The 20102-nt window shown below is 43.9% G+C and overlaps 1 protein-coding gene across 2 annotated transcripts in view; it reads left to right on the plus strand.

Moving 5' to 3' along the window:
• The window catches only part of LOC120056998 (E3 ubiquitin-protein ligase TTC3-like), a 54829-nt gene extending 36621 nt beyond the window's left edge, over positions 1 to 18208 (plus strand). Inside the window, exons 34-44 of one of the 2 annotated variants that reach the window (XM_039005331.1) lie at positions 4191 to 4330; positions 4466 to 4534; positions 4671 to 4767; positions 4919 to 5022; positions 5188 to 5272; positions 5392 to 5493; positions 8469 to 8731; positions 8813 to 8939; positions 9211 to 9369; positions 17591 to 17683; positions 17882 to 18208. In XM_039005331.1, coding sequence (XP_038861259.1) covers positions 4191 to 4330; positions 4466 to 4534; positions 4671 to 4767; positions 4919 to 5022; positions 5188 to 5272; positions 5392 to 5493; positions 8469 to 8731; positions 8813 to 8939; positions 9211 to 9369; positions 17591 to 17683; positions 17882 to 18007 — 1365 coding nt within the window. In that variant the 3' untranslated portion in view covers positions 18008 to 18208. Of the gene's footprint in view, positions 1 to 4190; positions 4331 to 4465; positions 4535 to 4670; positions 4768 to 4918; positions 5023 to 5187; positions 5273 to 5373; positions 5494 to 8468; positions 8732 to 8812; positions 8940 to 9210; positions 9370 to 17590; positions 17684 to 17881 lie in introns of both variants that reach the window. The other variant, XM_039005332.1, reaches the window with a different exon arrangement.
• Positions 18209 to 20102: the final 1894 nt, after the last annotated feature.

Below are 20102 nucleotides of genomic sequence, written 5' to 3' on the forward strand. Positions count from 1 at the left end.
ATATTTATATATTCAGTTTCAATATGGTAGATATTTTATTCATTGTCTTGTGTATCAAGTTTACAAGCTTTAATTTCAAATGTTTCATATGCATCTTCTCAGATGCATTCATATTTAGTTTTCAAAGTCAGTAATCTAAATTTAGAACCAGAGACAACATCCTGGTACTTTGCCAACCAGCAAAGGTAGAGGAGAACAGATGGAATCACATCTCTGTGGTAAACAGACATTTCTGAAGCCAATGTGGCATGTTGAATTTATTTTCTTCCTATGAATTTAGCTCTAGCGTTTGAACCGCTATGACTATAAGCTATTATGACCCCATTCCTGAAAGCTAAGAGACTGGAGCATGGATGTGCTTTCTGTTCCCCTCTTTGATGATCACAGGCTGCGTTACAAGGGAGTTCTAATTTAATATAACACATTTAAATGTTCCTCTTCCACAGAATGCATGTGGGTGTTTGAGTGTCCATATGCGCTGAATCAATTGGAAGTGGTACTCGTTAAGCAAGCAGCGTGCGTGTCCTTTACATGAACGTCCTGAACTTATCTCTACAGGCTTTAGCTAAGTGGGCTAACAGTCTTGTACATGCAAGAGACCTGGTTTGAACCATGTTAATCACAAGAGCAAGATTAAATGGGGAGTGGAAAGGTTAACCTTACAAGGGCTATGACAGAGCATTTCAACCATATTCTTTTTTTAAAAACAATATTTTTTTTTTTCATTGCGTTGAACTTTACAGTGCTTTACAGAACTTTACATATGCACTCTGCCATATGGCGTCAAATTTCACTGTTCTATTTTTCTCCATAGGCCACACCTTTTCAATATTTAAGTAATACGTTTGATTCATCCACTGTCGTAGTGATGGAGGATCAATTGATTTCCATTTAAATAAGTGTTTCTTTCAATCATTGGCGAGAAAAGTATGGTCCACCTCATTGGGTATTTCACCGCACCCTCATATGCCATGTCTTGAAATATGCAGATCGACGGATTGAAAGTAAACTTGCGTTGTATGTTTATGGGGACAAAAACATTTTTAAAAATGACACTTTTTTTATTTGCTTAGCTTTCAGGAATGGTGTCACAATAGCGCATAGCCAAAACTGTTCAAATTTATTGGAAGAAAATACGTTTAATATGCCACATTGGCTTCAGAAACCACCAGAAGTTTATGTTTACCACAATGAGCATTTGATGCCATCTGTTCTTCTCTACCTTTCCTGGCTGGCAAAGTACCAAGATGTTGTCTCTTGGTTTTGAATCTGAATTTAGAGAACTTAATTTGAAAACTGAATCTGAATGCATCAGAGAAGTTGAGTACACATTATAGAGGTCGACTGTTTTTATGATTTTTCAACACCGATACCGATTTATTGGAGGACCAATAAAAACCGATACTGATTAATCGTCCGTAATTTTTTTTTTAAGTATATTTTTTTATATACATATTTGTAGTGATGACAATTACAACAATACTGAATGAACAATGACCACTTTTTTATTTTTACTTAATATAATACATAACATCGATTTAGTCTCAAATAAATAATGAAACATGTTAAATTTGGTTTAAATAATTCAAAAACAGTGTTGGAGAAGAAAGTAAGTGCAATATGTGCCATGTAATAAAAGCTAACGTTTAAGTTCCTTGCTCAGAACATGAGAACATATGAAAGCTGGTGGTTCAATATTCCCAGTTAAGAAGTTTTGGGTTGTAGTTATTATAGGAATTATGACGCGTCGACTATTTCTCCCTATACCATTTTGTATTTCATATACCTTTGACTATTGGATGTTCTTATAGGCACTTTAGTATTGCCAGCCTAATCTCGGGAGTTGGTAGGCTTGGAGTCATAAACAGCGCTGTGCTTCAAGCATTGCTAAGAGCTGCTGGCAAACGCAGTGAAGTGCTGTTTGAATGAATGCTTATGAGCCTGCTGCTGCCTACCACCACTGACTGCTCTATCAAATATCAAATCATAGACTTAATTATAATATAATAAACACAGAAATACGAGCCTTTGGTCATTTAATATGGTCAAATCCGGAAACGATCATTTCGTAAAACAAAACGTTTATTCTTTCAGTGAAATACGGAACCGTTCTGTATTTTATCGAACGGGTGGAAACCCTAAGTCGAAATATATTGCTGTTACATTGCACAACCATAATTATGTAAAATTCTGGCAAATTAGTTCACAGTTCGCAACGAGCCAGGCGGCCCAAACTATTGCATATACCCTGACTCTGCTTGCAATGAACGCAAGGTGACACAATTTCCCTAGTTAATATTGCCTGCTAACATGAATTTCTTAACTAAATATGCATGTTTAAAAAAAAATATACTTCTGATTTTAAGAAAGTCATTTATGGTTAGGTACATTTATGCAAAGATTGTGCTTTTTTTCAGCTATGTGCTTTTGTTAAATCATCACCCGTTTGGCCAAGTTGAAGTAGGCTGTGATTCGATGATTAATTAACAGGCACCGCATTGATTATATGCAACGCACGACAAGCTAGTTAACTTAGTAATATCATCAACCATGTGTAGTTAACTAGTGATTGTGAAGATTGATTATTTTTTATAAGATAAGTTTAATGCTACCTAGCAACTTACCTTGGCTCCTTGCAGCCACAAGGTCCTTTTCACGCTGCACTCGCGTAACAGGTGGTCAGCCTGCCACGCAGTTTCCTCATGGATTGCAATGTAGGCCGATGACCAATTTGTTATAACTTGAAATCGTCCAACCTCTAATACACTACATGACCAAAAGTATGTGGACACCTGCTCGTCCATCTCATTCCTTTGCTGCTATAACAGCCTCCACTCTTTTGGAAAGGCTCTTCACTAGTTGTTGGAACATTGCTGTGTGGACTTGCAGCAATGTTCCAACTTTCAATATACTAGGTGTCAGAGGAAGGCCCAAAAAATTGTCAACTTCAGTCACCCAAGTCATAGACTGTTCTCTCTGCTACCGCATGGCAAGCGGTACCGGAGCGCCAATTCTTGGTCTAAAGGCTCGGTCCAAAGGCTCCTTAACAGCTTCTACCCCCAAGCCATAAGACTGCTGAACAATTAATCAAATGGCCACCCGGACAACTTACACTGACCCCCCCCCCACCGTTTTTACACTGCTGCCACTTGCTGTTTATTATCTATGCATAGTCACTTTACCCCTACCTACATGTACACATTACCTCGACTAACCTGTACCCCCGCACATGGTTAATTAAGGGCTCGTAAGTAAGCATTTCACAGTAAGGTCTACTGTTGTATTTGGCGCAAGTGACAAATAAAATGTTATTTGCTTCAATTCAGCCACGCGCTACAGCACTCGGCAGTCCCGTTCTGTGAACTTGTGTGGCCTACCACTTCGCGGCGGAGTCGTTGTTGTTCCTAGACTTTTCCACAATAACAGCACTTACAGTTGACCAGGGCAGCTCTAGCAGGGCAGAAATTTGACGAACTGACTTGTTGGAAAGGTGGCATCCTATGACGATGCCACGCTGAAAGTCACGGAGCGCTTCAGTAACGCCATTCTACTACCGATGTTTGTCTATAGAGATTGCATGGCTGTGTGCTCGATTTTATACACCGGTCAGAAACGGGTGTGGCTGAAATAACCAGTTCCACTAATTTTAAGGGGTGTCGTCATACTTATGTGTATATGAAACTTTAAAAACTTGATATGAAATGAATGCAATATCTACCATATTAAAACTGAATGTATAAATAGTTAACTTGAATATTCAATAACATTTATTTTATTACAATTGAATGCAATATTCATTAGTCAATTTCAAATCATGAAATACAAGTTCAATTTATTAATTCAATGATTCAATTTTGTATTAAAAATAAAACAAATTTAAAATCAATATCCTAATAGAAATTCAAAAACTATTTCTGCTGGCACTAAAATAACTCCGTACTCATACTGGTGTCTGAAAGGCTCCGGTGTGAAGTTTCCCTAAGTACAGATCTAGGATCAGCTTCCCCAATCCTAACCTTAACTATTAGTGGGGAAATGCAAAACTGACCCAAGATCAGTGTCTATGGGCAACACTTCACCCTACTTCTGTCTGGAAGAGGACAGTTGAAACAATGTGCTGTTTTAGTGTGGGCAGATGAGCTCCTCTATGATGCTTTGTGTGGTGACTGATGGTGTGTTTTGTGTTCCAGATCAGCCATAAAGAGCTGGACCTGTTCCAGCAGAAGCTGGAGGAGGAGGTCAAGAAAGACCAACGGGAGAAGAAAGAGAACCAGGAGACAGTGAATACCTTAAAGACGAAGATAAAGGAGCTGGCAGAGTCACAGGAGAGGTATGACCAAGGCAGTCTACCCCTGCCCTGTGAATATTCAAATGGGTGAACATCAAAGGGACATGTAACATGATTGACATTGGAGTCATTGATAGATGTAAATTTTTTGGAACATTTTGTTTTCACCATCCACAGCATTTCTAAGAGCATCCGTGAGAAGAACAAGGACTATGAGACTCACCTGAATAATGTCCTGGAACTGAGGTAAGTTGTGACATGTTTCTAAACATGTGCAGTGATTTCACATCCGTCCTAATGAGTGGCATTTAGGTTAACATGCCTCCAACTCTTCTGAGTTGTGCTGCTGATGTGCTAAATGTGCAGTGATTCCTTCCCACAGTAACCAATCAGCTGTTGAGAAGATGAGCCTTGAGGATGAGATTAAGAGGTGCAGAGACCTGTGTGCCAAGGCAACCAGGAGGTCTGAGGGAGCAGAGGTATGTCTCTGTGTGTGGGTTGTATGTAGAGATACCTGCATGGTCCTCAATTCTTAGGCAGAAGTGTTTGTTAGCGTGGGAAGTAAGAGTGAGTTTCTCGTATCAGAGCTGTAACATTCTTTTCTAACCGATTTGACTTAATTTCCCCTAGCTGTCTATATTAGAGAACCGGCGTGGCACTGGCCTGCGCTGCCTCTACAGGTCTCTGTCGGAAGCCAGGGCCATCCTTGCCAAACTCAAGGAAGTGGCACCCAGGTAGGTGTTGGTTACATTAACCATAGGGTAGACTGAGGCCCCGTACACACAGTTGTATGTTGTCTCCAGAACCAGTTTAAAAGTTTCTTAGCAGTACACTTCAGTAGAGACGAAGTGCCTGTTGGTTCAAGGTCAGTTTCACAGCCTCTTTCACCCCCCCTTCAGATTACCTACCCAAATTCTGCAGTCAGCCACAGATGCCTGGGGAGCATGTGTTCAAGAAGCGGAGGAGAAAGTCTGTGCAACTGAGGTAAATCATAAAAACTAACACGATTAAACTATTTGGCTGCAATTTCCATTAGTGACTATTACAAAAAACCTTGGAATAGAACAGGCTTATGTGTGTGACAGTTTTGTTGTACTCCACAGCTGCAGTACCAGGATCATAAGAAGCAGGTGAAGAGGGGGGCCAGGCTGTGCACTCTGCCCCCAGTAACTGTACCCAGCCCCCCCCGGCCCCCACCTGTACCGGTAAGATGCAGCACAACCAGGCCTACTTTAAGTTTAGCAAAGGTTTAGATTTGCTGATGTCTTTATTTTGTTGTCCATTCTGACAAAAGCAGCACGTTAGTTAGCTTATGTCTTGGGGTTTAGTAAAAGCGCTATTTTGACCATAAATACGGTCGTTGGATATTCCCAGCATAGACCTTGAAGCGGTTTGTCAGATGAATGAGGCCTGTGTAACCCCTTTGCTTCTCTGAGATCCACTCAGTCCCAGAGGTAGACCCAACCCCGTCTCTGGTCCCCCTCCGTCTCCCATACCCCGGCCTGCCCCTGTCGCCTACACAGTCCTCCCCTCTGTCCCCTTCATCGGCCTGGGCGTTCCCCTAGTGGAGCCAGGCATGAGATACAGCGCAGGCTTCACACAGCAGACAAGACAGGTGCTGGGGCTCCGCTTTCCTATCAGAGGGCCCCTGGGGCCAGAGCAGATAGCTAGGAACAGCGCAAACCTTCAGTATCTATACTGAACAAAAATATAAATGCAAAATGCTAATATTTTAAAGATTTTACTGAGTTCATATGAGGAAATCAGTCAATTTAAATAAATTCATTAGGCCTTATCTATGGATTTCACATGACTGGGAATACAGATATGCATCTGTTGGTCCAAAATACCTTACAAAAAATCAGCCTCGGGATCTCGTCCCAGTATTTCTGTGCATTCAAATTGCCATTGATAAAATCCAATTGTGTTTGTTGTCTGTAGCTTATGCCTGCCCATATATAACCCCACCGCCACCATGGGGCACTGTTCACAATGTTGACGTCAGCAAACCGCTCGCCCACACAATGCCATACATGTGGTCTGCGTTTGTGTGGCCAGTTAGATGTACTGCCAAATTCTCTAAAACAAGAGGCGGCTTATGGTAGAGAAATTAACATTAAATTATCTGGCAACAGCTCTGGTGGACATTCCTGCAGTCAGCATGCCAATTGCATGCTCCCTCAACTTGAGACATCTATGGCATTGTGTTGTGACAACTGCACATTTTAGTGGCCTTTTGTCCCCAGCACAAGATGCACCTGTGTAATGATCATGCCGTTTTAATTAGCTTCTTGATATGCCACGCCTGTCAGAAGGATTATCTTGTCAAAGAAGAAATGCTCACAAACAGGGATGTAAAACAAATTTGTGGCCAAAATGTTATTTCAGCTCATGAAACATGGGACTAACACTGTACATGTTCCGTTTATATTTTTGTTCAGTGTGTATAATATGTACACACACAGTTTCTACACTGCTCAAAAAAATAAAGGGAACACTTAAACAACCCAATGTAACTCCAAGTCAATTACACTTCTGTGAAATCAAACTGTCCACTTAGGAAGCAACACTGATTGACAATAAATTTCACATGCTGTTGTGCAAATGGAATAGACAACAGGTGTAAATTATAGGCGATTAGCAAGACACCCCCAATAAAGGAGTGGTTCTGCAGGTGGTGACCACAGACCACTTCTCAGTTCCTATGCTTCCTGGCTGATGTTTTTGTCACTTTTGAATGCTGGCGGTGCTTTCACTCTAGTGGTAGCATGAGACGGAGTCTACAACCCACACAAGTGGCTCAGGTAGTGCAGCTCATCCAGGATGGCACATCAATGCGAGCTGTGGCAAGAAGGTTTGCTGTGTCTGTCAGCGTAGTGTCCAGAGCATGGAGGCGCTACCAGGAGACAGGCCAGTACATCAGGAGACGTGGAGGAGGCCGTAGGAGGGCAACAACCCAGCAGCAGGACCGCTACCTCCGCCTTTGTGCAAGGAGGTGCACTGCCAGAGCCCTGCAAAATGACCTCCAGCAGGCCACAAATGTGCATGTGTCTGCTCAAACGGTCAGAAACAGACTCCATGAGGGTGGTATGAGGGCCCGACGTCCACAGGTGGGGGTTGTGCTTACAGCCCAACACCGTGCAGGACGTTTGGCATTTGCCAGAGAACACCAAGATTGGCAAATTCGCCACTGGCGCCCTGTGCTCTTCACAGATGAAAGCAGGTTCACACTGAGCACATGTGACAGACGTGACAGAGTCTGGAGACGCCGTGGAGAACGCTCTGCTGCCTGCAACATCCTCCAGCATGACCGGTTTGGCGGTGGGTCAGTCATGGTGTGGGGTGGCATTTCTTTGGGGGGCCGCACAGCCCTCCATGTGCTCGCCAGAGGTAGCCTGACTGCCATTAGGTACCGAGATGAGATCCTCAGACCCCTTGTGAGACCATATGCTGGTGCGGTTGGCCCTGGGTTCCTCCTAATGCAAGACAATGCTAGACCTCATGTGGCTGGAGTGTGTCAGCAGTTCCTGCAAGAGGAAGGCATTGATGCTATGGACTGGCCCGCCCGTTCCCCAGACCTGAATCCAATTGAGCACATCTGGGACATCATGTCTCGCTCCATCCACCAACGCCACGTTGCACCACAGACTGTCCACGAGTTGGCGGATGCTTTAGTCCAGGTCTGGGAGGAGATCCCTCAGGAGACCATCCGCCACCTCATCAGGAGCATGCCCAGGCGTTGTAGGGAGGTCATACAGGCACGTGGAGGCCACACACACTACTGAGCCTCATTTTACTTGTTTTAAGGACATTACATCAAAGTTGGATCAGCCTGTAGTGTGGTTTTCCACTTTAATTTTGAGTGTGACTCCAAATCCAGACCTCCATGGGTTGATAAATTTGATTTCCATTGATAATTTTTGTGTGATTTTGTTGTCAGCACATTCAACTATGTAAAGAAAAAAGTATTTAATATAAGAATATTTCATTCATTCAGATCTAGGATGTGTTATTTTAGTGTTCCCTTTATTTTTTTGAGCAGTGTATATGTACACAAAGCTCCATCTCCGCAAGCTATACATCTGCCCCTGGTCAGTTTGTCAATGTGGTTCAGAACATTTCTGTCGTAATCTCATCTTCTGTCAAGCTGTCTTACTAACTGGTTCCCCCTCGCTCTCAGATGCTGTTCCCACCCCAGGCTCACCAGCAGCTCCCTCGCCACCTGCTGCACATGAGAGGCCACCCGGGGATGCCCAGTGCCCCTCCAGCCTCAGCCATGGCTCAGAGTGTTGTACTGTCCCCCGGCAGTGCTAATGATCCTAGCGGCCATTTCACAAGGCCTCCCCAGCAGAACCAGGCTCCCGGGCCACAGGCCCCACAGCCCAACAATGTGTGCGAGAGAATCATGGACCGCCTCAGCGTCATGTTCCCTCACTATAGCAGGTAACGCTTGCACACAAATGGCAAAGACCGTATGATGGGTGTACGAGTGCTCTAGTATTCAATACTGGTTTATCGTTTCAGGCTCGTGCTGTACAAGTTCACTGGGGAGATGCGCACAGCCAACGGAGGCTGCCTGACCTCCCTGTCCTATGAGGAGGTTATCAACCGAGTGGCCCAGCACATCCTGGACCACCAGGACAACACCAGGGTAAGAGCCCCAAAGTAACCTGCACTAAGGACTAGAACCATACTACACCTTTCAGTAAATGTCTTCATACTTGCTCTAGTTCTGTGTCCCCTCCTGTCAGGGATACTATTTATAAGATGTAGAACTACAAGGGATGTCAATTCAAGTATTTTGCAATGGAAGCCTCAATTTGAAAATGTGTCACGTCCTCGGTTTCACATTCACTCCTAGGTTAGAGAATACCCACAACTGTTGGTTTCCGTATGAGTAACGTGTGTATGTGCGTGTCCAGGAGCAGCTGAGCAGTGCGGGTGAAGGTGACCCCGGGGCCCAGCCGTATGGGACCCCTTCACATTCCGACTCTCCAGCCTCAGTCTGCTCTACTGGAACCCCTCCCCCTGCCCACGTCTGGAAGAGAGTGGGTGCCCACAGACACTCCCAGTCCAAGGCGGTAAGTTCAGCTTTCTCTTCACACTGACTGACTCACTCACAGTAGGGTTCAACTCTTCTGGTCAGACAAGCTGGATGTACAGACACAGAAGAGGTTGAAGCCTAAATAGTGTATAAATGGTAGGGTTGTGTACTACAAGGACTTTGCGAACACAAGATGGTGCCGAACTGTATTGCCTTTTTTTTTGCGAGCTCCAACCCAACTGTGTTTATTTTTACAATGTATCCACTATCATTTCTTATAACCGACAAGAACTTTTGAACATCAGATCGGCAGTTTCTTACCTCAATTCCGGATTCAACTCATCTGCCCTGGGCTCTTTCTGTAGTTCTGACCCAATTTTCGGGCGAACCAAGAGGAGATGCCGGCATTGGAGGCAAGGGGGGGGTCCTGGCGATGTACAGTCACTTGATGATAAGATGGATGACTGCTGGGTGTAGATTTGTTACCAACGGGACTCTCGTAACTGCAATATTCTCAGCTTTTCTGAAACATTGCTTTCGGACAAGATACCCCCAATGGCTATCCAACTCGATGGATTCTCCATTCACCGACAGGACAGTGGAGTCAGGGAAATAGAGGGGGGGGAGGTTGCCTCGTCAACAACAACAGTGTGCTGACTCGAGCGCAGTGGAGGGCTTGACCCATTGTTGACCTGTCTTGGCATACCTGATGGTCAAATGGCGACCCTTCTACCTCCCCGAGGGAGTTTTCAGCTGTTATCGTGACTGTATACGTTCCACCTCTGGACAAGAAAAATAACAAGCTGGCACTAAACTGTACGAGGCTATAAACAAGCAGGAAAACTTGCACCCGGAGTATGCTTATCTTGTTTCCGGGAATTTTTGGGGGTTGGCGCTAAAGGACAGGGCTACCGCACACAGTTCTATCACAGACAACCCTGAGGCTACTGCTGAAGACCTGAACAAGTACAAGAAGTCCGACTATGCCCTCCAGAGTCGTCATCAAACGAGCAAAAGGACAATATAGGAATAAGGTGGAATCCTATTACACAGGCTCCAACACCTGCCGCATGTGGCGGGGGCTACCGTCCATTACGGATTACAAAGGACGACAACCGTGATCTGCCCAAAGATTCCTCTCTACAAGATGAAGTCAATGCATTTTATGCTCGCTTTGACAAGAACACTGTGCATGACGGCCCCCACTGACCCAGAGGACTGGGTGATCTTGCTCTGATGCCAAAATAAGGTCTTTAATCAGGTCAACACTCGCGGGGCTGAAAGGTATTCCAGAACTCCCTGTTCAGCCACGCACGACTCAAGTACAATCATGAAGTTTGCTTACGACACGACGGTGGTAGGCCTGATCACCGCCTATGATGAGACTGCACACAGGAAGGAGGTCAGTGACCTGGCAGTATGGTGCCAGGACAACAACCTCCTTCCTCAACGTCCGTAAGACCAAGGAGCTGATCGTGGACTACAGGAAATGGAGGGGGGGTACTGCTCTTTTCTCTGCATAATTTTGTCTGAGACTTTATCATCCAAGACGGCCCACAGAGGGCTGTTACATTGGCCGTATTAATGCCACACCGGTGGTCACGAGTCATGACTACAGTTTATTCCACAATACTGTTTAGTCACGATTACTTGGCTTCTCCAAAACTGCACTCTGATGCTGCTGATGGTCATTAATAGCCTCAACTTGCTAACAGCCTGGTACTCAGTACTCTATTGTCCCTCTAATCACTCTGACATCAATGCAAATGTCAACGCAAATCAAACACTTTGAGAGCCCATGAGCTAATGTTGAGCAACATTTCTATAGGCTATGCAATAGCGTCAAACAGTTTATGGGATCCTCTTTTTTTAATAGAGACCATCAGCTTTCTGTAAGCTAGGCCTACTATGTTTATTTCTCAACTTTCCTAATATTAAGCACAGTGCTTTGCTTTACAACAAGAGTATAGCCTACCTGGCTGGCATGAAAATGAACCATGGGGAAAACATTCTCCATTCGCTGTTTAAGTGTATAGAAGATGTATTTTTTTCACCCTGCCCCTCCCTGTTCTGAGACAGGAGCATGATAATGGTCCATTCGAAATCAAAACTATTTTCACACATTTTAAAGACCAGGTTAAGAATGGTCTAATGGTTGACAATAATATCACTTGTGAATGATGCCCAGCGTGTGCAGTAAGGCAAGAAACGGTGCATGCTTTCCCCCCCCAAAAAATTCAAATCAGACGCACACCTCATGTAGTCTAGCCCATAGGTCTATATATTTTGATAAGGTTTGTGGCCAAATAACTTATTAAACTAAAGTGGCCAAATAACTTATTAAAATTAAGCACATTAATTCGCTTTACAACAAGCGTACAGTCGTGGCCAAAAGTTGAGAATGACACATATTAATTTCCACAAAGTTTGCTGCTTCAGTGTCTTTAGATATTTTTGTCAGATGTTACTATGGAATACTGAAGTATAATTACAAGCATTTCGTAAGTGTCAAAGGCTTTTATTGACAATTACATGAAGTTGATGCTTTTTCAAGACCTCTGCAATCCGCCCTGGCATGCTGTACATTAACTTCTGGGCCACATCCTGACTGATGGCAGCCCCTTCTTGCATAATCAATGCTTAGAGTTTGTCAGAATTTGTGGGTTTTTGTTTGTCCACCCGCCTCTTGAGGATTGATCACAAGTTCTCAATGGGATTAAGGTCTGGGGAGTTTCCTGGCCATGAACCCAAAATATTGATGTTTTGTTCCCCGAGCCACTTAGTTATCACTTTTGCCTTATTGGAAGGTGCTCCATCATGCTGGAAAAGGCATTGTTCGTCACCAAACTGTTCCTCGATGGTTGGGAGAAGTTGCTCTCAGTGGATGTGTTGGTACCATTCTTTATTCATGGCTGTGTTCTTAGGCAAAATTGTGAGTGAGCCCACTCCCTTGGCTGAGAAGCAACCCCACACATGAATGGTCTCAGGATGCTTTACTGTTGGCATGACACAGGACTGATGGTAGCGCTCACCTTGTCTTCTCCGGACAAGCTTTATTCCGGATGCCCCAAACAATCAGAAAGGGGATTCATCAGAGAAAATGACTTTACCCCAGTCCTCAGCAGTCCAATCCCTGTACCTTTTGCAGAATATCAGTCTGTCCCTGATGTTTTTCCTGGAGAGAAGTGGCTTCTTTGCTGCCCTTCTTGACACCAGGCCATCTTCAAAGTCTTCGCCTCTGTGCGTGCAGATGCACTCACATCTGCCTGCTGCCATTCCTGAGCAAGCTCTGTACTGGTGGTGCCCCGATCCCGCAGCTGAGTCAACTTTAGGAGACGGTCCTGGCGCTTGCTGGACTTTCTTGGGTGACCTGAAGCCTCCTTCACAACAATTTAACCGCTCTCCTTGAAGTTCTTGATGAGATGATAAATGGTTGATTTAGGTGCAATCTTACTGGCAGCAATATCCTTGCCTGTGAAGCCCTTTTTGTGCAAAGCAAGGATGACGGCACGCGTTTGCAGGTAACCATGTTTGACAGAGGAAGAACAATGATTCCATGCACCAACCTCCTTTTGAAGCTTCCAGTCTGTTATTCAAACTCAATCAGCATGACAGAGTGATCTCCAGCCTTGTCCTCGTCAACACTCACACCTGTGTTAATGAGAGAATCACTGACATGATGTCAGCTGGTCCTTTTGTGGCAGGGCTGAAATGCAGTGGAAATGTTTTTTGGGGATTCAGTTCATTTGCATGTCAAAGAGGGACTTTGACCATATGAATTGCAATTCATCTGGTCATTCTTCATAACATTCTGGAGTATATGCAAATTACCATCATACAAACTGAGGCAGCAGACTTTAAAAATTAATATTTGTGTCGTTCTCAAAACATTTGGCCACGACTGTAGAGCCTAACTGATATACATAGGTGGTGCGTGAGTTTCAAGTTTGGGTAAGATCATTTTCACCATAAAAATTTATTGCATGCATAATTGCATTTGCGGTCACTTTTGAGAACAGTGTTCTCCTGCTAATTGATTGCATTTTGGCGCATTCACGCTTATAGCGTACTGTGGTGTGCGCATTGCTGCGCTTAGAAGTGAAGAAATAGCCTAATTCAAAAATGTTAAGCTAAATGGTATATGTTGCATCAGCCACATTGCTTTTTAAAAGTTTTTTTTCCGATGTGAGTTGTTGTATTAATTTAGGATCTATCACATCCCACAACTGTTCCCAGAGTATGTTTTGGAATATTTGTCTCGCACAAGACAAGTTGACCAATAGAATAGGTAATCTTTTTTACTATGGGGGATAGATTGACATAGGCTAGTGCTTTTGCTGTTTGTTAGGCCTACTCATCTTGGTGGCTGATCAAAGTAAATGTGTGGAGTTCTTCAATATGTACCTGGGAATTCGATAAGGTTGTGAAGTTGTCCCTGATGTGTCTATCTTCATTTGTAGCCTAATTTGTAGCTGAGATGCCTGTGAGAAGTACCCGATCACGTGACTGGCTATGGCTAATAAGAATTGAGATATCTGAGAGAGCCATGTGAGTGAGAGGTGCTTCAGAGCATGGTGATTGGCAGCCGGGAGAAGGGAATTATTCTATTCAGCCCAAGGGCACAATGGCCACAAGGCATGGATTTAAGGGGGCATTATGGCCACACAAGGGGATGCCAGAGGGAAATTCAAGGCCTGGTGAGAATATTATGAAGTGCTTGTCAAATTGTGAATGAGAGACTGATGAAGGGTGTGCAGCCTGCGCAAGAAACGAAGTGGAGCTCATGCCTTTTTAAGGTAACTTTTTTTCAAATCATCTTTAGTCGCGTCGTGCAGCCTTAGAATGTATTAATGCACGCATGTGCACACTCCCTCAGAAATCGTTTGGAGAAAATATCCTTTAGTTTATTCAGCTATGTTCAGTTGTATTCTTCATACTATAAAATAATGCCACATAATTCTAAGTATATCTTGTTTGCTAAATGAACTAGTGTAGCTCACAGCCATACGGCATAGCCAGATCAGGGCCTAACATAAGGACAACTCAGTGCGCTATTCTGTTCTTCTGAAATGGACTACATTTTCTTCATATCATGCTTCTTTAGACCTGGATTTATTAGACTTTGGAACATCTACATTTTAAAAAGGTCAGCATCAGTGGCTTGTAGGCCAAGAGATGCTAAACGTATTTGTTAATTAACGATTAATTACCGGGAGAAAGGCAGTTATTTGCTTGACAATCACCTGCTGACAATTTTCATGACCGCCACAGCCCTAATCACCACTAGCGTGTCCAAATCACTGAGGACTTAAAATGGTCCAGACACTCAGTCTTGAATGCACGACAGTGGTTCTTACCCCTCATGAGGCTGAAAAGTTTTTGCATGGGCCCTCAAATCCTCAAGAAGTTCTACAACTGCACCATTGACAACATCTTGACTGGCTGCATCACTACTTGGTATGGCAACCGAACCGCCCTCGATCGCATGGCGCTTCAGATGGTGGTGCGGACACTGAGGCTGAGCCCCCTACCATCCAGGGGCCGGATTCACAAAACCTTAAAACTTCTTAAGGATTGGGGTCCCGCTAGCGGGACAACTTCTACGTTTTTCTTAAGTTTCTTCCTAAGAAAAGAGTTAAATGGGATTCTTGAAATAATACTTAGGATTTCTTCTTGGAAATGTACTTAACTTTAGGACAACTAAACCCTTGTCTTGTGAAGAATGGATACTTTTGTAACCATAAACGCTTTCTTGCGCCACAGACACAGTTGGCTACCGGATATTTAAATACAGCAAGAATACAAATTAAACACACATTATCTAGCTAGCTAGTAATTAACAATATATTACAATATTCTAGAAGTGTTAGTTAGCCAAGTTCTTTGCATATTGACGAGATAGCGCTAACTTAGTTAATGTCGTTAGCTATTTTGGCTATAATGTCTTTACATGTTAGCTAGCTAACTAACTTACCGGTCGCGCAATCCCTCTACCACCATCTCTATGATGGAAAACACCTTCTCCTCCAGCTGGTCCACATGAATGGTCTCTCAGCTCCGTTCTTAGCCGACCACTTCTTTTTTACGGCATCACTGTCCCTTGCCATACCCCCGACGGCAGAGACGGACTCGGCCACTCTCGCCCATCCTTTCTTTTTGGTCTCTGCAGTGACCCCGCAGTTATCAAGTCTCCCCAACAGCAACCTTTTCCTGGCTGCTATTTCCTCCACCATGACTTCCATCTCTTTTCTTGGTTATCCATTTTTGATTTTGATATAGCTAGTCTGATGGCTATTATGTGAAAAATAACCAAATCCGATCATCCCTGTCACAGGCTTATTTATTGGTTTCAAGCACGTCACTAATGTCAATGCCACATAATAAGATATTTACGAAGTTCCTAATAACATTTTGAGGAATTGCATTTACGAACTATCTTATAAACTTCTTACGTTTTTTGGTAAGTAATGTTTTGTGAATCCGGCCCCAGGACCTCTATCAGGCGTTGTGAAAGGAAGGCCCGGAAAATCGTTAGACTCCAGCCACCCAAGACATAGACTGTTCTCTCTGCTTTCAGGTACCAGACTACCGGTGCATCAAGTCTGACACCAACAGGCTCTTGAACAGCTTCTATCCCCAAGCCATATGACTGCTAAATAGCTAACAAATGGCTACACGGAATATAGCTATGTTCGAATACTCATACTAATCGTACCATTTGACGTACATTGTGAATGGATATAGTTAATATGTTAAAAGTTCCCGGATGTCATACTAAATTCGCCAAAATACAAAGAATACAAGCAGTGGACACTTCTACACTTCTGTAGTTTTAGGGCTCATAATGCAATTCTTCAGAAAATGGGCGTGATTTTCAGATTTTGAAGGATATGGCGGAAAATATGCAGCTGAAGTCCGAGAGCGGATACAAATTCATTGCTTTAATTAAGTCACATTTTTAAGAAAACGACCAATGTAATAAAGAAATGACTTTTAAACTAAGATATGTTACACGTTGGCTGTCAGTTTGTTAGCTACGCTATCCTTACGAACCGCATAGTATATCATTGTAGCATTATGTACCGGTATGTTAGTTAACGTTAGTTGGCTACTAATGCATCTGACTTGCCAGTATATTAACTACAGTATATCCTATCTAACTACCCAACGTTTATTGACTTGATTATTCACGTCATTGTTAGGTAAGTGGTATAGTCGTTGTGCGTTCTCAATAGATATTGTTAATTCGCTCTGGCTATCTACTCCGATTTCAGCGCACTCTCGTGATTAAATTTACGAACTCAACGCCTGTTGAATATAACCGGTGTCAGTAAACGTCTGCAAACAAAGCGTAATTAAATTGTTGCTAGCAACTCCGTCACCGACGAAAACAGCCTATTCCGCTCTGCAAGGGCGAGGAAATTGGCCAGGGAGGTGTTCTCTCATTTGTCTGGAAGTAGCTTGCAAGCTAGCCAACGTTAGCCAGTTAGCTTATCTGCGGTTGTGGGGTCTGAACGCTCGGATCAATGTTACTCCTTGGCCAGACCGTCCGGTGTGCGCTATGAACGACCCAAGAGCAAAATGCTTTGAATTACGAACGCCCAGAGTGCACTCTGGTACTCAAGATGATACAATTTACGAACAGACCCAAAGTCGTATGATGTCTAGCTAGTGATATGTTATGCTAACAAGCTAGCAAGAGGTTGCATAGCAACAGCATCAACTTCTGGTAGACAGGTAGGCTCAACTGAAAGGATACCGTTAGTTTACTAAAATGAGCTAATAGCATGTAGTGTATATACTCATTAAGTATGTAGTATACAGTATGGGTATTCGAACAGCTTAGTTGACCTTGTTCTTATTTTTGCCCTCTGTTCACTCACAGAACTTGACATACTCACACACACTGGCACTCCAACACACAGTCCATTTACACATGCAATCATCATATACGCTGCTGCTACTTTATCATATCCTGATGCCTAGTCACCTTACCCCTGTACATATCTACCTTTATCACTCCAGTATCCCTGCACATTGTAAATATGGTGTTGGAACTGACCCTGTATATAGCTTGCTTGCTTCTCGTGTTCTTATTTTTTTGTTTTTGTTCGATGTTTTATTATTTTTAGTACTACATTGATATTGATTACTGCATTATTAGGTTTACAGCTTGCAATAGTAATTTCACTCAATTTATGCATGTGACATTAATGACTTATCTTTTTTAAATTGATTCTGGTGTGTGTCTTGTACAGCTGAATATGGAGGATCCCTGTATCATCTGCCATGAAGACATGTCCCAGGAGGACCTGTGTGTGTTGGAGTGCAGACACAGCTTCCACAGAGAGGTAAGGCCACCTTCATCACACCGATAAGTACTCTGCAGCTGAGTTTGCCCAGTGCTTTTATCTGTGGCCCTGTGGTTATTTAGGCCTAGCAGAACACCAGAATTGGGAATTCCTGTTCTTTGCACTCAGGATTGTTTTGGTCAGTCTCAATTTATATCACGTCTTTTCATCTTCCCTTCGCTCTGTCTCTTTCTCTAGTGTATTAAGTCATGGCTGAAGGAGCAGAGCACCTGTCCCACCTGCAGAGAGCACGCTCTCCTGCCCGAGGACTTCCCTCTGCTGCTTGGCAGAATCCGCAGGGGTCACACGTCTGCCTTCTCCTAAACACTCCCAGCTACCTACCCTGAACCCCTATCTCTCCCAATACTTGAACTCCCAACACATTGATTACCAGTATATGCTCAATTCCATACTAAACACTTCTGACAAATATTTAATGTGAAGTTTTTTGACAAGTGTGATTTAACCAATTATCCATCTCCCTAATGTGATTTATACAAGGAATAAAAATATAAATGCAACATGCAACAATTTCAAAGATTTTACTTAGTTACAGTTCATAAACGGAAATCAGTAAATTTAAATAAATTCATTAGGCCCTAATCTATGGATTTCACATGACTTGGAATACAGATAACTTAAATAAAAGGTAGGGGCTTGGATCAGAAAACCAGTCAGTATCTGGTGTGACCACAATTTGCTTCATGACACATCTCCTTCACATAGAGTTGATCAGGCTGTTGATTGTGGAATGTTGTCCCACTCCTCTTCAATGGCTGTGTGAAGTTGCTGGATATTTGCAGTAACTGAAACATACTGTCGTACATGTTGATCCAGATCATCCCAAGCCTGCTCAATTGGGTGACATGTCTGGTGAGTATGCAGGCCATGTAAGAACTGGAACATTTTCAGCTTCCAGGAATTGTGACATGGGGCCATGTATTATCATGCTGAAACATGAGGCGATGGTGGCGGCTGATTTACATGACAGTGGGCCTCAGAATCTCGTCACGATATCTCTGCGTTCAAATTGCCATAGATAAAATGTAATCGTTTGTTGTCCGTAGCTTATGCCTGGCCACACCATAACCCCACCACCATGGGGCACTCTGTTCACAACGTTGACGTCAGCAAACCACCAGAAGCGACACCAAAAACAGGGGGCAGGGGGAAGCAAAGCAAAGTAAAAGGTCTGGGTAGCCATTTGATTAGATGTTCAGGAGTCTTATGGCTTGGGGGTAGAAGCTGTTAAGAAGCCTCTTGGACCTAGACTTTGCGCTCCGGTACCGCTTGTCGTGCGGTAGCAGAGAGAACAGTCTGACTAGGTTGGCAATTTTTAGGGCCTTCCCCTGACACCGCCTGGTATAGGAGGTCCTGGATGGCAGGAAGCTTGGCCCCAGTGATGTACTGGGCCGTACGCACTACCCTCTGTAGTGCCTTGCGGTCGGAGGCCGAGCAGTTGCCATACCAGGCAGTGATGCAACCAGTCAAGATGCTCTCGACGGTGCAGCTGTAAAACCTTTCCTGAGGGGGAATAGGTTTTGCCGTGCCATCTTTAAAACTGTCTTGGTGTGCTTGGACCATGTTAGTTTGTTGTTGATGTGGACACCAAAGAACTTGAAGCTTTCAACCTGTTCCACTACAGCCCCGTCGATGAGAATGGGGGCGTGATCGGTCCTCTTTTTCCTGTAGGCCACAATCGCCTTTGTCTTGGTCACGTTGAGGGAGAGGTTTTTGTCTTGGCACAAAACGGCCAGGTCTCTGACGTCACTATAGGCTTTCTCGTCGGTGATCAAGCCTACCACTGTTGTCATCGGCAAACTTAATGATGGTGTTGGAGTCGTGCCTGGCTGTGCAGTCATGAGTGAACAGGGAGTACAGGAGGGGACAGAGCACGCACCCCTGAGGGGCTCCTGTGTTGAGGATCAGCGTGGCGGATGTGTTGTTGCCTACCCTTACCACCAGGGGGCGGACCATCAGGAATCCAGTTGCAGAGGGATGTTTAGTCCCAGGGTCCTTTAGCTTATTGATGAGCTTTGAGGGCACTATGGTGTTGAACGCTGAGCTGTAGTCAATGAATAGCAGTCTCACATTGGTATTCCATTTGTCTAAGTGGGAAAGAGCAGTGTGGAGTGCAATGAAGATTGTGTCATCTGTGGATCTGTTAGGGCGGTATTCAAATAGGAGTGGGACTAGGGTTTCTATGATAATGGTCTAGACCCTGATTAGGATGACGAGCACGCAAATGAGTTTCCATGAGACGGTCTCTACAGTGTTGTGCAAACCCACAGTTTCATCAACTGTCCGGTTTGAGAACCTTCTCTAAAACAATGGAGAAATGGAAGAGAAATGAACGGTCAATTCTCTGGCAACAGCTCTGGTGGACATTCCTGCAGTCAGCATGCCAATTGCACTGTCC

The sequence above is a fragment of the Salvelinus namaycush genome, chromosome 12, assembly GCF_016432855.1.
Source record: "Salvelinus namaycush isolate Seneca chromosome 12, SaNama_1.0, whole genome shotgun sequence".
NCBI lineage: Eukaryota > Metazoa > Chordata > Actinopteri > Salmoniformes > Salmonidae > Salvelinus > Salvelinus namaycush.